Source organism: Empidonax traillii, unplaced genomic scaffold, assembly GCF_003031625.1.
Source record: "Empidonax traillii isolate 1590-97213 ecotype Southwest subspecies unplaced genomic scaffold, ASM303162v1 scaffold555:size490716, whole genome shotgun sequence".
NCBI lineage: Eukaryota > Metazoa > Chordata > Aves > Passeriformes > Tyrannidae > Empidonax > Empidonax traillii.
Genome location: NW_020955748.1, coordinates 465,029 through 479,022, shown reverse-complemented (window position 1 = coordinate 479,022; position 13,994 = coordinate 465,029). Strand labels below are relative to the sequence as shown.

General features: G+C 52.2%; 1 protein-coding gene across 1 annotated transcript; it reads right to left on the bottom strand.

The window, feature by feature from the left end:
* Positions 1-2,893: 2,893 nt before the first annotated feature.
* On the bottom strand, positions 2,894-13,864 carry ATP6V0C (ATPase H+ transporting V0 subunit c). The gene is made up of 3 exons (XM_027897717.1): positions 13,486-13,864; positions 4,819-5,002; positions 2,894-3,746 (listed from the first exon to the last, which is right to left on the bottom strand). Exons 1-3 carry the CDS (start codon positions 13,559-13,561, stop codon positions 3,542-3,544), a joined length of 465 nt encoding a protein of 154 aa, XP_027753518.1. The 5' UTR covers positions 13,562-13,864; the 3' UTR covers positions 2,894-3,541.
* Positions 13,865-13,994: the final 130 nt, after the last annotated feature.

Genomic DNA, 13,994 nt, shown 5'->3' with positions numbered 1-13,994 from the left:
TGCAGAGAAAGGAACAGCATTCATTAGCAGTAACAGGAACAAAAATGGAGAAGCTTTTTGGGACACAATGACACAATCCTCTGACCCTGAAACAGAAAATTCCAACTCCAGGATAAGTGGCTTTGGGAAAACTTACTCTGGGTTTGATTTAGTTATGCCAGGAGAAAAGGGTGGTCAGTAGCTGTAGAACTAAGGGCAGAGGTGGCAAGTCCTGTGTGTCAAACACCTCTCACGTGGGCACAGCAATGGTTTGGATAATAAGGCTGGATGGAAACAGCAAAATGCACTAAAATCAGTATCCCCATGGTCAGCCTGCCAAGGAAAGAAGGGTTGTAGTCATGAGCTCTGCTGTTATCCTGAAATGGCAGTTTGGTTTCTGGGATCAGTTTCTCATAACGAGGTTTTTATTTCCCCAAAGCTTATTTACTTTTCCAGATTAATGTGTTTCTCTGTAAGCCAGATCTCCCTAGGAAAGCCAGTCCCTGAGGAATCAGAGATAAAATCCCAATACTTAAAAATGTTTCTCCAACACAGCAGAGAAAAAATAAATAAAAAAAAAAATCTGCTGCCTTTGAAAAAAAAAAAAAAAAAAGCATGAAAGAAAACCAATCCCAGAGCGAAAGAGTTAACAAAGAGCAAGGTCAGCAGGCTGTGTGGAGGCATTGTCTGTGCTGGCAGTGCTGCTGGCCCTGTCCCTGTGCTGCTGCTGCTGCAGAGCCGCTCTCCGCAGGGCTGACTCACTCGCTCTGCAGCGCTCCCGGCACGGAGCGCCACGCTGTGCCAGCACACACCACCCTCCTCGGCAGGCACCCATTCCAGGCTCCCCCTCCCAAACCAAACACCTCCCTGCCACCCAGGACTGCACTCTGAGCTGCCCTGCTCCTGGCAGTAAAGGAATTCCAAAAACTCAAAAGGTGCCTCATTTTTTTAATGCCTCAAATCACTTGGGAAATTCGCTGATGCAATAGCACCAGTGGAGGACTTGAAATGTGAGTTTTCAGCTGGGAGTCATCACAGGATCCAGAGCATCGCTGTCAGAAAACCCCTGGCCAAAGGAGGTAGCGTGTGCAGACTGTTAATTTGACTCCGGGTGCATCTGCAGGTACTTGGCACAAAGTGATCGCCCCCCACCCGTGCTCCCCCCAGCTCTGCTCTCCTTGCACGGGTTTGTGTATCAGTGACAAAGGCTTCACGTTCCAAGGCATGAAGCAGAATGCCACTGAAGGGATGTTCCCTGCATGTGGTTTCCTAAGTGCCTACTGTCCTCCTGAGCCTATTAACTGTGTCACCAGCCTAAAACAGGGTCTTTCAATGGCTTATTGCCCTTGGAGATGGGAGCTGCCACTGGCATTTCCCTGCTCTCTTAAATGCAATCCGTGGTGTCCTTGTCACTTGGCAAGAAGGCTGGCAGGGTCCCCTGAAGAAAGGAAAACCACAAGAGAAGCGTATTTGCAGCCAGAGGTGGGACCCTCTCCTGTCCTGCTACACAAGCCAAATGCAAATCCTCTCACCAGGACTGCAAGCTGTACCTGGCATGCTCTCCAGAGCACCTGGACTCGGGATTCACCCCCCAACTGCCCCCAGTGCAGTCAGTGTGAGACACAATTATGCCACAGATTCCTTAAGTGTTTATGACGCCTGGGGAAAGCCTAATTCAGAAGTTCAGAGTCTACTACTTCTGCTGAAGAATGACCAACAGCTGATCAGGAGCTTCCCCTTACCCCAGGCACTCCTTCGGCAGAGATGCAGGATATTCCTTCGGTCGGCTGATGCCTCTGTACAACCCCAGCTGCACCTCTGCTCACACTGCCAGAGGCAAAGCCCTTCCCAAGCAACACCAGCCCACCTCACCCCAGAGCCAGGCAGCTGACAGATCAATGTTGCAGCAAACAGAATAAGCCAATACATTTGTTAATAATTATTGATAATCAACAACTGTCACAACTACACCTTCACCAACATATGAAAATACACCCCAGCAGAATGATTGGCTCAGAGCCACAGTCTCCTGACTGGTTCCATTTGGGGAACACCCCTGGCAGGTTATCAGTTCCCAAGTTTAGTGAATTTCTTATGCTTGGCCACAGCTCTTCAAGGTACTTGCACCAGACTCTCTGGACAGGTCCATGGATGAACCACATGCACAGCACACCTCCACTCCCATCCAGGGGGACAGATCCCTCCACCTTCAGCAGCTTAGTTTGACCACAAAGACCCTGCTGGCACAAGGTACCTGTGTAATAGCAACATTTTGGCTTTAACGAGGTAGAGCTTGGCCTGTTCTCCAAGCTGTACATGTAGCATTAAGGGGATATACTCACTACTGGAAGGGCCCAGCATGTATTTCCCACAGAAACTTTGCAGCACTCAAATCCTCAGGACAGAGAAGGCTGTGCCAGCAGCAGCAGCACAGCCCAACCCAAATGCTCCTGATTCACAAGTTAAAAATACAAGTTATTGACTGAAGCCATTTTGTTGATGAGACTATTGTTGAGGTACTTCAGAGGCAATCTGCTCAGAGCACAGCTTCCAAGCAGCACAGCTTCTGCAGGGCCAGCAGGAGGACAGGACAAGGCAGCTCCTTTCCCTGTCAAAGGCTGCAGCCTGCACCCTCACTCCCTGACCCTCAGTGCAGGCTCTTACAGAGCGTTACCATGAGCCAGATGTGCTGATCAGGGCAAACACAGCCTGCATCCCTGCTCACCCCGAGTCCAGCCCACAGCAACAGCTGGTAAAGGAACTGCCATTGCCCAGGAGAAGGAGAAAGGTGTGGCAGTGCTGGCAGCACCACTCCTGCAGGTGCCCAGTCACCCCAGGAACCTGCCTCCCCCCAGGGAACCCCTCCTCTTCCCAGAGGAGCAGCAACAGCCTGAAATCAGAGCCAGAGGACCCATTACAGCAATGTAGTGAGGAAGTTTTATTTGGAAACATGGTAGAAGTTTGTAACCCAACACTGGGTGCACGACTCTGATGCCGGAGCATACGCGGTTACTACTGAAACACGGGAGTGTTTCGGACAATTGCTGTAATAAAACACGAAATTCTCATACTCCAATACCAGGACACTACAGCAATCTTTAGAATCAAAGTTACATCCAAGGAATTCTCTGCACTTACAACTGACCCCACAGTGTAATCTACCTATATATAAGATTAATATATATAGCATGGGAAATTGAAAATCCTTGCTCCATAGATGTATGAACATGTCAAGTCTTTTATAAATAAACATCCAGTGAAGAGAAAAAATTACATTTCTAGTTCATATTTATACATAAAATACTAACAGCAATGGGTGGAAAATTGCACACGGGCCACCCCAAGCCATGCAGCAGGCTTGGAGCAGCCCATCCAAGTTAATATTGAAGTACACACAGGACAGACGAGTCACTAACATACATTGCGCATTTACAAGAGATCAACTACCAAATTGGGACAACTGTACACATTGGAGAGACCATTTTCATTCTGGAGCTTTTTTTTGTTTGTTTGTTTCATTAAACGTGGATTTGTTACATCTCTTTACATCATACCGCAACATTTACTTCGTGGAGAGGATAAGGGCAACGATGAGGCCGTAGAGACCCAAGACTTCAGCGAAGATCAAAATGAGGATCATGCCCACAAATAACCTGGGCTGCTGTGCTGTCCCCCGGACACCTGCATCGCCCACGATGCCGATGGCAAAGCCAGCAGCCAGGCCGCTCAGGCCCACGCTCAGGCCAGCGCCCAGCTGAAGGAAGCTCCTGTGGGACAGAGACGGGCACAGTTTCAGTGGCAAGGAACAGGACACCCAGCCTGACTCTTTAGGTAAGCCCAGGGTATCTCAAAGCAGATGCTTCCTGACACTCCCAGCTCTGATATGTAAGAAATGGGCAGCAGTGAAGGATCTTCACCTGCTCTTCAGGTAGGACTCACAGTCCAAGCTAAGCTTCTGGGCCTGGAGCTCCCATGGCCACCCAGCCTATCTGTGGCCACTCCAGCCAGCTGTCAGAGAGCACTTACAGCAGTGCCTGTCCCCCAGGGCCGTGTAGTCTGTTAGTAGCTGCTCATCTACAACCTTATCTACAGTCACAGCACATCAAGTGTCCTGTTCTGCAGGAGCCGGGCAGGACTGGTTTTCCAAGCAGGATGCCTGAGAAGCAGTCCCCCTCAAGATCTGCCCACCTGGTAATTGCAAAGGAGCACTTGTACCTGCTGTTTTAGACCACAGCTTGTTAGGCCAAGCACACTGCTCTTCGTGTACAGCTTGTACAGTGACACAGATACCTGTCACACCTCAGCAGCACTGTTTTATTCCAAGAGGTCTCAACCAAGCCAGTTCCAGCTATTCTCTAAAGCCAAGAGCAGATTGAGTTTCAGACTGTATCTACTGTAGAGGTTCAATGTATGGCTCAGGGATTGATTTACCATCACATAAAGCAGAAACAATATTAATTATTCACTTACATCTCCCAGGCAACAGCAGAACTTGGACAGCCTTGGAAAAACCTGTGCATTCCAGGTCTAGAGTCTGACACAATGACACAAGCTTTGCCTCCTACCGCTGCACACAGCTCCTCTCAAGCCACAGCCCCCAGCACGAGCTGCAGCAGTGGGAGCCCAATCGACTGTGCCAGCCAGCACAGCCAGCTGGGCCAGCAGCACCGCAGGGGCTGGGGCAGCACAGCTGCGATCCAGCCGTGCTCCCAAGCCCAGCCCAGGGGCACTGAGCACCCATAGCCCTTCCAGGGGCCTTCAGCCAACCCCACCCACACTCAGGGCAGCAGAGCAGGGACAGGACAATCTGAAACGGAAGTGCCACACGCAGCAACTTACTTGAATAGCGTGATGGTGGGTGAGAGGGCGTTGGCAATGAGCACTGCCACTACGAGGCCATAGATCGCTATAATCCCCGCCATGACCACAGGGATGATGGACTTCATGATCAGCTCAGGCCTCATGACAGACATGGCTGCAATACCTGTGCCACTCTTTGCTGTTCCATATGCAGCTCCCAAGGCTGGAAGAGAAAAAAAATGCATTAGGCACATCCCCAAATACCACTTCCTTCACTAGGCTGCAGTGTGAGAACAGCTGAGGCAGCACAAGGAAGGACTGTGCAAAATTACTGGGATCACTTGACAGTCAGGAATACTTGCCTAAGGGATGAGGAAGTGACCTATCCAGAGTCCCAGACCAAAGCCAGATCACTAAGAAGGTGCTGTTCAAACACTACTGATCAGAGAACACCCTGTCCAGGCCAGCTCCACAGCAGGGCACACCCCCAGCAGCCATCCATTCCTGCTTAGGGATCAAACCCAAGGTCCAAAGTGGAACTCACTGTGCCCTCCCAGGGTCCACACGGCAAGGCTCAACAAAGCACAGCTACCCACCCCAGCAGAACACAGCTGAGAGCTGGGCTTTACAGTCACTGACCCCTGAGCCACCTGAGCTGAGTTCAGAGCACACGTCACCTTCATGGGGCCTCTTCTCCCTTAAAGCCCATTTGCCTACGCTTTGGCCCTGGGGTTAAATGTGCCACTGCCGCTTCATCAGACACACTGAGACACCAACAAACTCAACCATCACTGCTGCATGCCAATCCTTGGAGAAAGGTACCCTCTGCCAGAACCTCACCTGTAAAGGATTCAGGTCCAAACACTCATTAATCCAACCACTGGAACCACAAAGTATAGAAGACCATAACCACCTTACCCCTAAGGTTTGCTCATCACTTGTGTCAACACCTGAGCATGCAGAGACCCACACAGGATCCAAAGCAGAGCACAGGTATCACCTGCACCTGAGACCTGCTGGAAGAGTCCAAAGCCCTTCCCCAAAAAACTGTCTTCTACTTTGAAAGCTTTGTATTAGTATCACAAAAGCTTCCACAAATACCTCATTCTTTAATTCTGCAGCACTTGAAAAGACCTCTTCCCTTCCAGCCCCACTGTGGAGTACTCTGGGAATTCCAGAACTTGAGGCTGCACTCACCATCACCCTGAGATGGCAGCTGCCAGCCAGGAGCAAGTCCCTGCAGCAGCAGTGCAAGGCTTGTGGAAGGCGAGGCAGGCTCCTTTCCCAACAGTCAGGCTGATATTCAGAGGTAACTCCTATCTAGCAAGATCATGTTCTTGCCACTTCTAAAAGGCTACTAGAGAGCATTTAAATGATGGAGATTTAAAGTCCCGGTAATGTTGAGACTCACTAGTTGGGTTTGCTCTGGCCATGTAAGAACTAAGGTTTCTCCAAGGAACACCTGCTTGTTCCACACAGATCTGTAGGTGCCTTACACCAGACCCAATGAGATGGTACACCTTCTCCCAGATTGCTGCTGGGAGGTATCTGGAAGGGTTTGGATATATGTGCTTTCCTGCTGCTTGCTCAGCCTTCCAATAAAGCTTGTCTTTGAGAAGTCATCCTCCTGGTTTGGCACTAAAACTCCAGACCATCCATACAGGTTCATCCTCAGAAGGAACTTCAATTTTAATTACAGAAACCTGAAGGAAAAGCCTAATTATCAACTACCAATTTGTTCTGTACTAGCAAAGCTCTTGAACTGTGACTGGCACTGAGTGATGTCAAGGGCTGTTCAGGGCAATTCAGAACTAGAACTCAGCTTAGGAAGCCTGAGCCAGGAGCAGGTTTTACCTGGAAACGTAAGCTGAGCCTGGAAACTATCACATGGACTTAACCAGTCATTTCAGTGATGGCCCTGTTTAAGGGTCTAGTCCTTAAAAAGTCTAAAAAGAAATCACTGTCTTAAGAACCCTTTTTGTTGGATAAAGCATTTTTAAGGGCTAGAAGTAAGCCTGAATCCTGGTTCCATTATCTACCCTGGCTATAGCATTTAGCAGAAGTCACTTCTCCTGTCTGCAATCTTTTACAACCCTCTCCAGCAATGCAGAGGCTCATGAGGGAAGCTCACCATTTAAAGTTATTACTTCCTTCAAGCCTGAAGCTACTCGGAGGTGTTGCAATTAATGCAGCGATGGATTACAGAAGGTGCTTTTGTAACCCCATTTACAGAAAGTCAGCCTGCTCAAGCCTCTGTGGAGGGGCAGAGCAGCATGAGTTTGGCAGTTCCCAGTTAAAACCCCAGAACAGGCAAGACCTTATGCCTTGAACCTGGTCTAGACACAGTTACAGAGAAAGCCTACAGGTACCAGTTTTCACATGACAGTTTTAAATGTCACTAAAGCTCTACTAACACTCCCACTGGTGGATAGTCACAGGTGCCACACAGAGCTTCAGAGGTTGCCTCATCTGCTCCCAAGGAAGCCTTTATCAGCACCCTGACCAACAGGCACCTCCAGCACCTTATAAGGCAGCTTTAATCACCCTTCACCAGCATGACAAGTTCTCCTTGCACCTTTGACAGTATCCCAGTCAATACCTGCTTCCACCAGGACACAGCCTCTCAGGACAACATTCCTGCACACCTTCACTGGTACCTTGTGGCAGCTCTGAACATCTTAAGCACACATGCTTCATATGCTACATTTAAATATCCCTGATGCATTGGAAGGACAGGTTTTCCAAATCTGTGAATGGGGTTTGAGGAGATCTCTGTGGCAGATAACAGAAGTCAGACAAGAGTTGTACTATTGCTACACTCCAAGACTCCACGTTTGTGTCAGATTATCCAGCTCCTAACCTCCAACACACACACCCCTCAAGCTCCAACACTACCTTCAAAGAAGTAGAGCAGTCATAGAGCTGTCAAAACATTAACCTGGCAGGTAGGGAAACACTCTGCCTACCTTAGCTCACCAGAGGAATCCATGCTGGCCTCTAACCAGAAACTGTGCCATTCAGAAGTTCAATGGTGTTACAATACAGAGAAGTTGCTTTACACACCATTCCAGACTTACTCCCAATAAGCATGTTTCAGAGGTTAACTCCATTTTGAAATACTTCTGAGTTATTCCTTGAACTCATAAGCCAGAGCTGATTTAGAACTGTTCCTGGGGGCAAAGCATCCTCCCTGAGGGCTGGGGAGATGCCACCTGGCACCTCCACCATAGCTGTTGCTTTATTAGTCCAAAGTGGCAGCAGAGGGAGTGAGGCTGTGCAGCTCCACGATCAAGTGTGAACTACAAAGTCACTTGCCATGTAGACTGTACTGTCAAAGAATGGAGACCAGTTGTAGTCTTGCCACTGCCAGGACTTTCAGTAGAGCTCTCCCTCTGACAGTCAGCACATGGGCAGCCTGCTCTTCACATCCAGTGCCAGTCCCAGCATCAGGACCAGCCTTCTGCAGCTGCAGGGACAGCTCAGTCACGTCACACAGTGACACCCCCTGGGTACAGGGAGAGGCTACGGGGAGCCTTCCAGTCAGGGAGGTCCAGCAGCACAGATCCAGTTTCACCAGCTGATACAGTCAGAGAGGCTCAGATCCAGCCACACACATTCCAGCAGCATTTGGTCCATCCAGAGCCTGGAACTCCTCCCTTGTCCCACCATGGAGAAGCAGGTTTCCACACTGCACATGTGACACATTTCCAGAGCACTCACATACAGAATTCCCCTGCATTACGAAGTGAGCTAGTGACACAAGTCAAGATTTCCAATTAGGATACCACAGGTTACCACCATAGCAAGCCTGAAAGACCACTTGGGATGAGCACTTACATCTGGAGCCTTTTACAACTCATCACTATCAAATGGGCTGCCCTCTGCAGCTTCCCTGGGTGCAGACAGGCACCAATTCACCACCCCCTGTCCATCCCTGGGCAGGTTGCTCTCAAATGGCTGAAGAACTGTTAGAGGTGACATCCAGGTCAAGCATAGTCCTTGTTTGCTATGCCTGAAACCTGGGCACTTCCAAAGGAGCAGGCTGCTTCCCACCGGTTTTCCCTGGCCCCTCCCCATCCCCCCATTTAACACAGCTCCACCTCAGGTTACAGTAACAGATACTCCATGGCTGCCTTGGAAAAACCCTGTTGCTCTGCCCAGGCGCATCTCCACAGACAGCCAGGGGAACTGTACCTTGGAGCCTGTGCAAATTCCAATCCCACTGACTGAAGTTCCCCAGTGCAAACCCGAGGGGTAAACAGGGAAGCTGCCCTGCAAGAAGCTGTAGGCTCTGCAGGCCTTCAGTGAGTCACTTGTTACAGGATTAGCAACAGCTTTTTGCTCTTCCCTAATGTAGTGAAAGGGTGTGTGGATTTCCACCAAGACTGGCACTGTCAGCCAACAACATTATCAAAATTCCTGCAAGGCTGGCAGGCCTTTTACTCTTGGGTCAGTAAATCTGAGAACTCAGAAGCCCACCAGCTCGAGAAGTTGTTGCAATAACAGCAATCCAAGGCAAAGAGGAGTTGCTAGTCAACTCTCTAAGAGCTGGAACAGCTGCAATTGGCACTCTGGATTGTCTGAAAGCACGCAGAGCCCTTGGATTTATAAGTATGGGAAGGCTGGCACTTACACCATGGAGCAAAGGCGTGCCCTTCTGCAAGCAGAAAAGTCCATTCAACCACTTGTTATTTTATCGTACAAGCTCCCCCCTGCAACCTTAAAGATGACCCATTTCACAGCCTGTGTGAACAGTGTCCTCCAGGTACTGACTGGCAGAGCAGTTTGTTACACCAGTTAGCAGGACCCCTCTCCACCAAGCAGGCCCAAGGGCAGCTCACAGCACTCGGCAGCACCCACAGCCCCATCCCTGCACTGTGGGAAAGTCTGCATCCAGCAGACACTGCTGTGCCAGACCAGCCTGACCTGAAGCCTTGTGCTCCCAGGATTCAGCCTGGAGGAAGCGAGTTCAGCCAGTTCTGCCTCCCTGATGAAAAGCCTACACTGCTGTAAACCACTGCTTGAAGCAGCCCCCAACAGCCTGGGACACTGCTCAGCTTGCAGCTCTGCATGTGACCAGTCAGGCTCCTTGAGACATGGAAGAAGCCGGTTTTAAGAAGGAAAAGAAGGAATTTTTTGCAGTGTCCTGAGGCAGCTGGCATCCATGTCCAGTGTTGCTCCCAATGTTCCCACCAGAGGAGAAGCACCTGCAGGCTCTGCAGTGACTCCAGGGCGAGACAAGATCCATCACAAAGCCACAGTACAATCCGCAGCATAACTGCTTGGGCCACATTCTGCAGAGCCAATGGGTTATACCGATGCTCCATCTCATTTTCAGATGTTCCCAAGACTGGCATTTACTGAAACGCTGCCCTTGTGGAGATGCCTTCCCTCAATGTTGAGCTGCAGAAACACTGCCTGCCTCACTTGTGTCACAGCACACAGGTCTCAGCAGTGCACTGCTTTACCCGCTGGGAGGACAAAGGCTTAAGCTAATCTGTGTGCAGACAGTCTGGGAGCTCCCACACCTGCCCACACCCCCTGGCCTCGGGCAGAGCCTACCCAGAGCTTCACTCGGCTCTGACACTTCATTCTACCTGCAAGCTCCTCTTAGGATGAGGTCCACAGCTCCTCCCTCAGAAGGAAACAGCTCTCCTGTTCCTCCTCCCCACCTCTCACACAGTATTTTGGGAAGCACAGGTGCCATTTGCCTTCAAGGCTGCAAGTTGTTTTTAGTCACGATGCCTCCTAGAATCACTGTGCAGGGCTGTCAGCTGCATCAAGCGACATGTTCTGAGCCAGCAACTCCACCATGGAGGTCCCTTAAGAGCCAACCAACTGCTATAATATCTGCAGCCCTAGTTTAAAAGAAAAATACAATTTCATTGCCCTGCAGTAGCAATGAGGAGACACAGGACTAATTTAACACTGCTAGGCTGCAGTTCTCTTGGTGAGGAATCTTTCAGCTGCTTGGCAGTGCAGCAGGTACTGAAGGCACTGTAGGGCAGGTGTAAGGCAAATTCCCCACACCATAAGGGGCACAGTGGGCACAGCTGGGACAGAAGGCTTTACATGGATCACCAGCACACTCAGAAGCAGCCAGCTGGGCCCAACACCACACTTGTCCGTTCTGGCAGCTCAAGTCACATGGAAAAGCTACAATAATTTAACCACTCAACAGCACCTGACCCTGAGCCACCACATTTTACACATGGGAAATAAGGAACTGCAGCAGTGAAAACAAGTTGTAATCTGCAAATAACAAAACAGGCTTGAAGATGGCCAAGGTCACAGCAGCCTGCTCTTGTCTCTGGCTGACCAGAACAAGTTCTGCTATCTATTTACCATCAGCAGGTACTGATCACAGGTCATACAGGACTGCAAAAAGTCACTTGTTTTCACATCAAACCAGCCTGGACAGTGTGGAACCTGAACGTGTTTACTACAAACAGGTCTCAGAACTATAAGCTCCACAAGAATGTGATCTTTAGATATAGCATGAGTCAGACATGATCACTGCACTAATTAACACTGATCCAGGACAATTTTAGGGAGCTTTACACTGCTTGTCCAGAGCTTGGTCCTTTCTTCTAAATCAGAGTGTGTTTTTAAACAATACACAATTAGCATCAGACCATGCCACATCCCCCTTACAAAAGCTACATGACACTGCAAATTTTAGTTTATCCTATACTGACACCTCTACCACACTGCCTTAAAAATCCAAGCTGCTTCATTGAAACTCCACACCTAAGACATAATTTCTCTTTGCAGTATCTATAACCTGTTGAACCCATCAGAGGCCCTGGCAAGAGCACCTGCATGGCTCAGACCTGCTGGTATTACAGCACCACTGAGGCTGGGAAAGAAAGACCTCCAAGCTCATCAAGTCCAGGGCCACCTGACCCAGATTCTGCACCAAGGCCCAGTCACATACCAGCAGTGACAGGACAGATACCAACCCTCCATCAGCCCACCTTAAGAACTGACTGTGCATTGCCCTACTCAAACCTCCCCCCTGCAGTCCCACAGCACCATGCTGTCATCGTGCAGCTTCTAGGAAAGGCTGGCCTGCTGGTTCAGGCACGCCAGCACCACTGTGAATTGCTGTCAAAGCGCTGACTCAAGCCTGCATCCCTCCCTGCCGCTCTGATGAGGCACTCCCGTGGCACCCGCCCGCTGTCCAAAGACTCACAGCCATGTTCTCTTGCTTCTGAGTTTGGTTTTGCAAGAGGAGTCCACTGACTCCTTCCTTGGAAAGAAAGCTCAGTATTTAGGACTATTTCACAAAAGGCAGTGAATTGCTGACTGCTTTTTCCCAACAAGAACCTAGGTCTTGGATTCTTCCTCCATTTTTTTCGTTAGGTAAGAGGCAGGTAGGTTAGCAGTCCCAACACTGGCTCCTATGGCATTCCAACCATTGAGTTCTCAGGAAATCCTTACCTGTCAAGTGTGAGTACAACGTGTGAATTCCAAGGCAGCAGGACACCAACTGCTCTTAGCATGGACATCTGCATCCCACCACCAGGCATAGACAGAGCAAGACTAAACACAGCCAGCCAGGCTTTTATCAAAAACTAACCCCCAGAATGTGGCTGGTGTGAAATCAGTCCATGGTGCCCACACCAACATGGCCAGACAGCTTCCTTTCAAACACCCACTCTACTTCATTACTTGGCTGTCTGCACAGTTTAGTTTACCACACTAATCAATCAAGAGCAGCTTCCCCAGACCTGTCCTGCACACCCAGCCACCATCTCAGAGGCTGTATTGACACAGTGAGACCCCAATCACATCAGCTATGCCAATTCAATACTGAAGGGTTTTGACTGCCCAACTGGGAACCAAGTGAGGTGGCAGATGAAGGCCCGTCAATGTGCTCGTGCCTGAGGAGGCACTGCCTCAGACTTCAAAAGAGAAAACCAGACTGCTTCCTAGTTCTTTTACCCCCAATTACTGTGACACTTGCATTTGGGAAAAGAACAGCTGAAGCCTTCCCCAGTTACACCCCAAACGCATGGGATGTAACAGCAGGTCTGCACCCCCAGGGACCAGCAGCCACGTCGTGCAGGGGGTTCAGCCAGGCCCTGAGGAAGGGGAAGCCCTGCGGGATGGTGTGTCTGTGTAACCCAGCGCTGCCGGTCCCACACCAGCGCTGCCGCAGGATGACCCAGTTTACACCGCACTGAGCTCACCGAGCTCGCCGCCCGGAGCCGCAGAGGGAGGGCAGGGAGCGGGGCCGGCCCCGCCGCTCGGGCATCGCCCCCGCGGGCGGCTCAGGAGCCCCTCGGGACGGCGTCACCGGCCGCGAGCGCCCGCACGTTCAGGCTCCACGCCGCTGGAAAACCGGCCTTGCGCTGTGCGGGGAATGGTTCAAAGGCCGGCCGTGCTCCAGCGCCGCGGGCCGGGCCGGGGGGCCGTGGAAGGGGGGCCGTGCCGGTGGAACCCCCAGCCCCGGTGGGACCCCCATGCCCGGGGGGGGGGGGGGGGGGCGGCGCCGCCGCAGTCACGTGGCCCGGGGGCTCCGCCGGCGGTGACGTCACCGGCGGACCCTCCGCCGCCCCCGGGAGCCCGGATGGAGGGGGGGAGGGGCGGGGGAGCCGCCTGGCCCGCAGGACCCCCACCTCGCGGGCCGTGGGGACACAGGCAGGGAGCATCCCCCCTCCACCTCCCTCCGCGACAGCCCCCGGTGCCGCCGGTGCTCACCGCTGAAGACCATGGCGGCCGAGGCGCCCATCACGGCGAAGAAGGAGGCGTACTCGGGGCTGGCGCCGGAGGACATGGCTGCGCGGGCCGGGGCGGGCCGAGGCGCCGCTGGAGCGGGAGCGCGAGAGGGCGAGGGACAGGCGGGGGACTCCGCCGCGGCGCCGGTCCTCGGCGGGCAGCGCTCGGCCACAAAATGGCGGAGGCGCGGCGGGAGCGGGCGGGCGGGCAGGGCAGGAGGGAGCCGGGCGGAGGCGGGCGGGGCAGGGGCAGCGGCGGGGCCGGGCGCGGAGCTCCGTCCCGGCAGTGGCGGCGGCGCGGGCGCTGCGCCCTAAATACGGCCTCCGCAGGACAAAATGGCGGCGGCCCGCCCGTCACGTGACGGCCCCACCGCCCCCGCCAGCCCCGCCCTCGGCGCGAAACAAACGCGCGCGGGGGGGGACCCGCCCGCCCTCCCCGCTCTCCCCGCGCCCCACAGCCCCGCGCCCACGGCGGGGCTGCCACAGAGCACC

What these genes read in the sequence shown, in the direction of transcription:
- ATP6V0C (XM_027897717.1), bottom strand. Translation starts at nt 13,561, where the DNA reads ATGTCCTCCGGCGCCAGCCCCGAGTACGCCTCCTTCTTCGCCGTGATG. An exon ending in GGCCGCCATGGTCTTCAGCG is followed by an intron (nt 5,003 to 13,485) that starts GTGAGCACCGGC and finishes TTTCTCTTCCAG; the next exon opens with CCTTGGGAGCTGCATATGGA. An exon ending in CCCACCATCACGCTATTCAA is followed by an intron (nt 3,747 to 4,818) that starts GTAAGTTGCTGC and finishes TCTGTCCCACAG; the next exon opens with GAGCTTCCTTCAGCTGGGCG.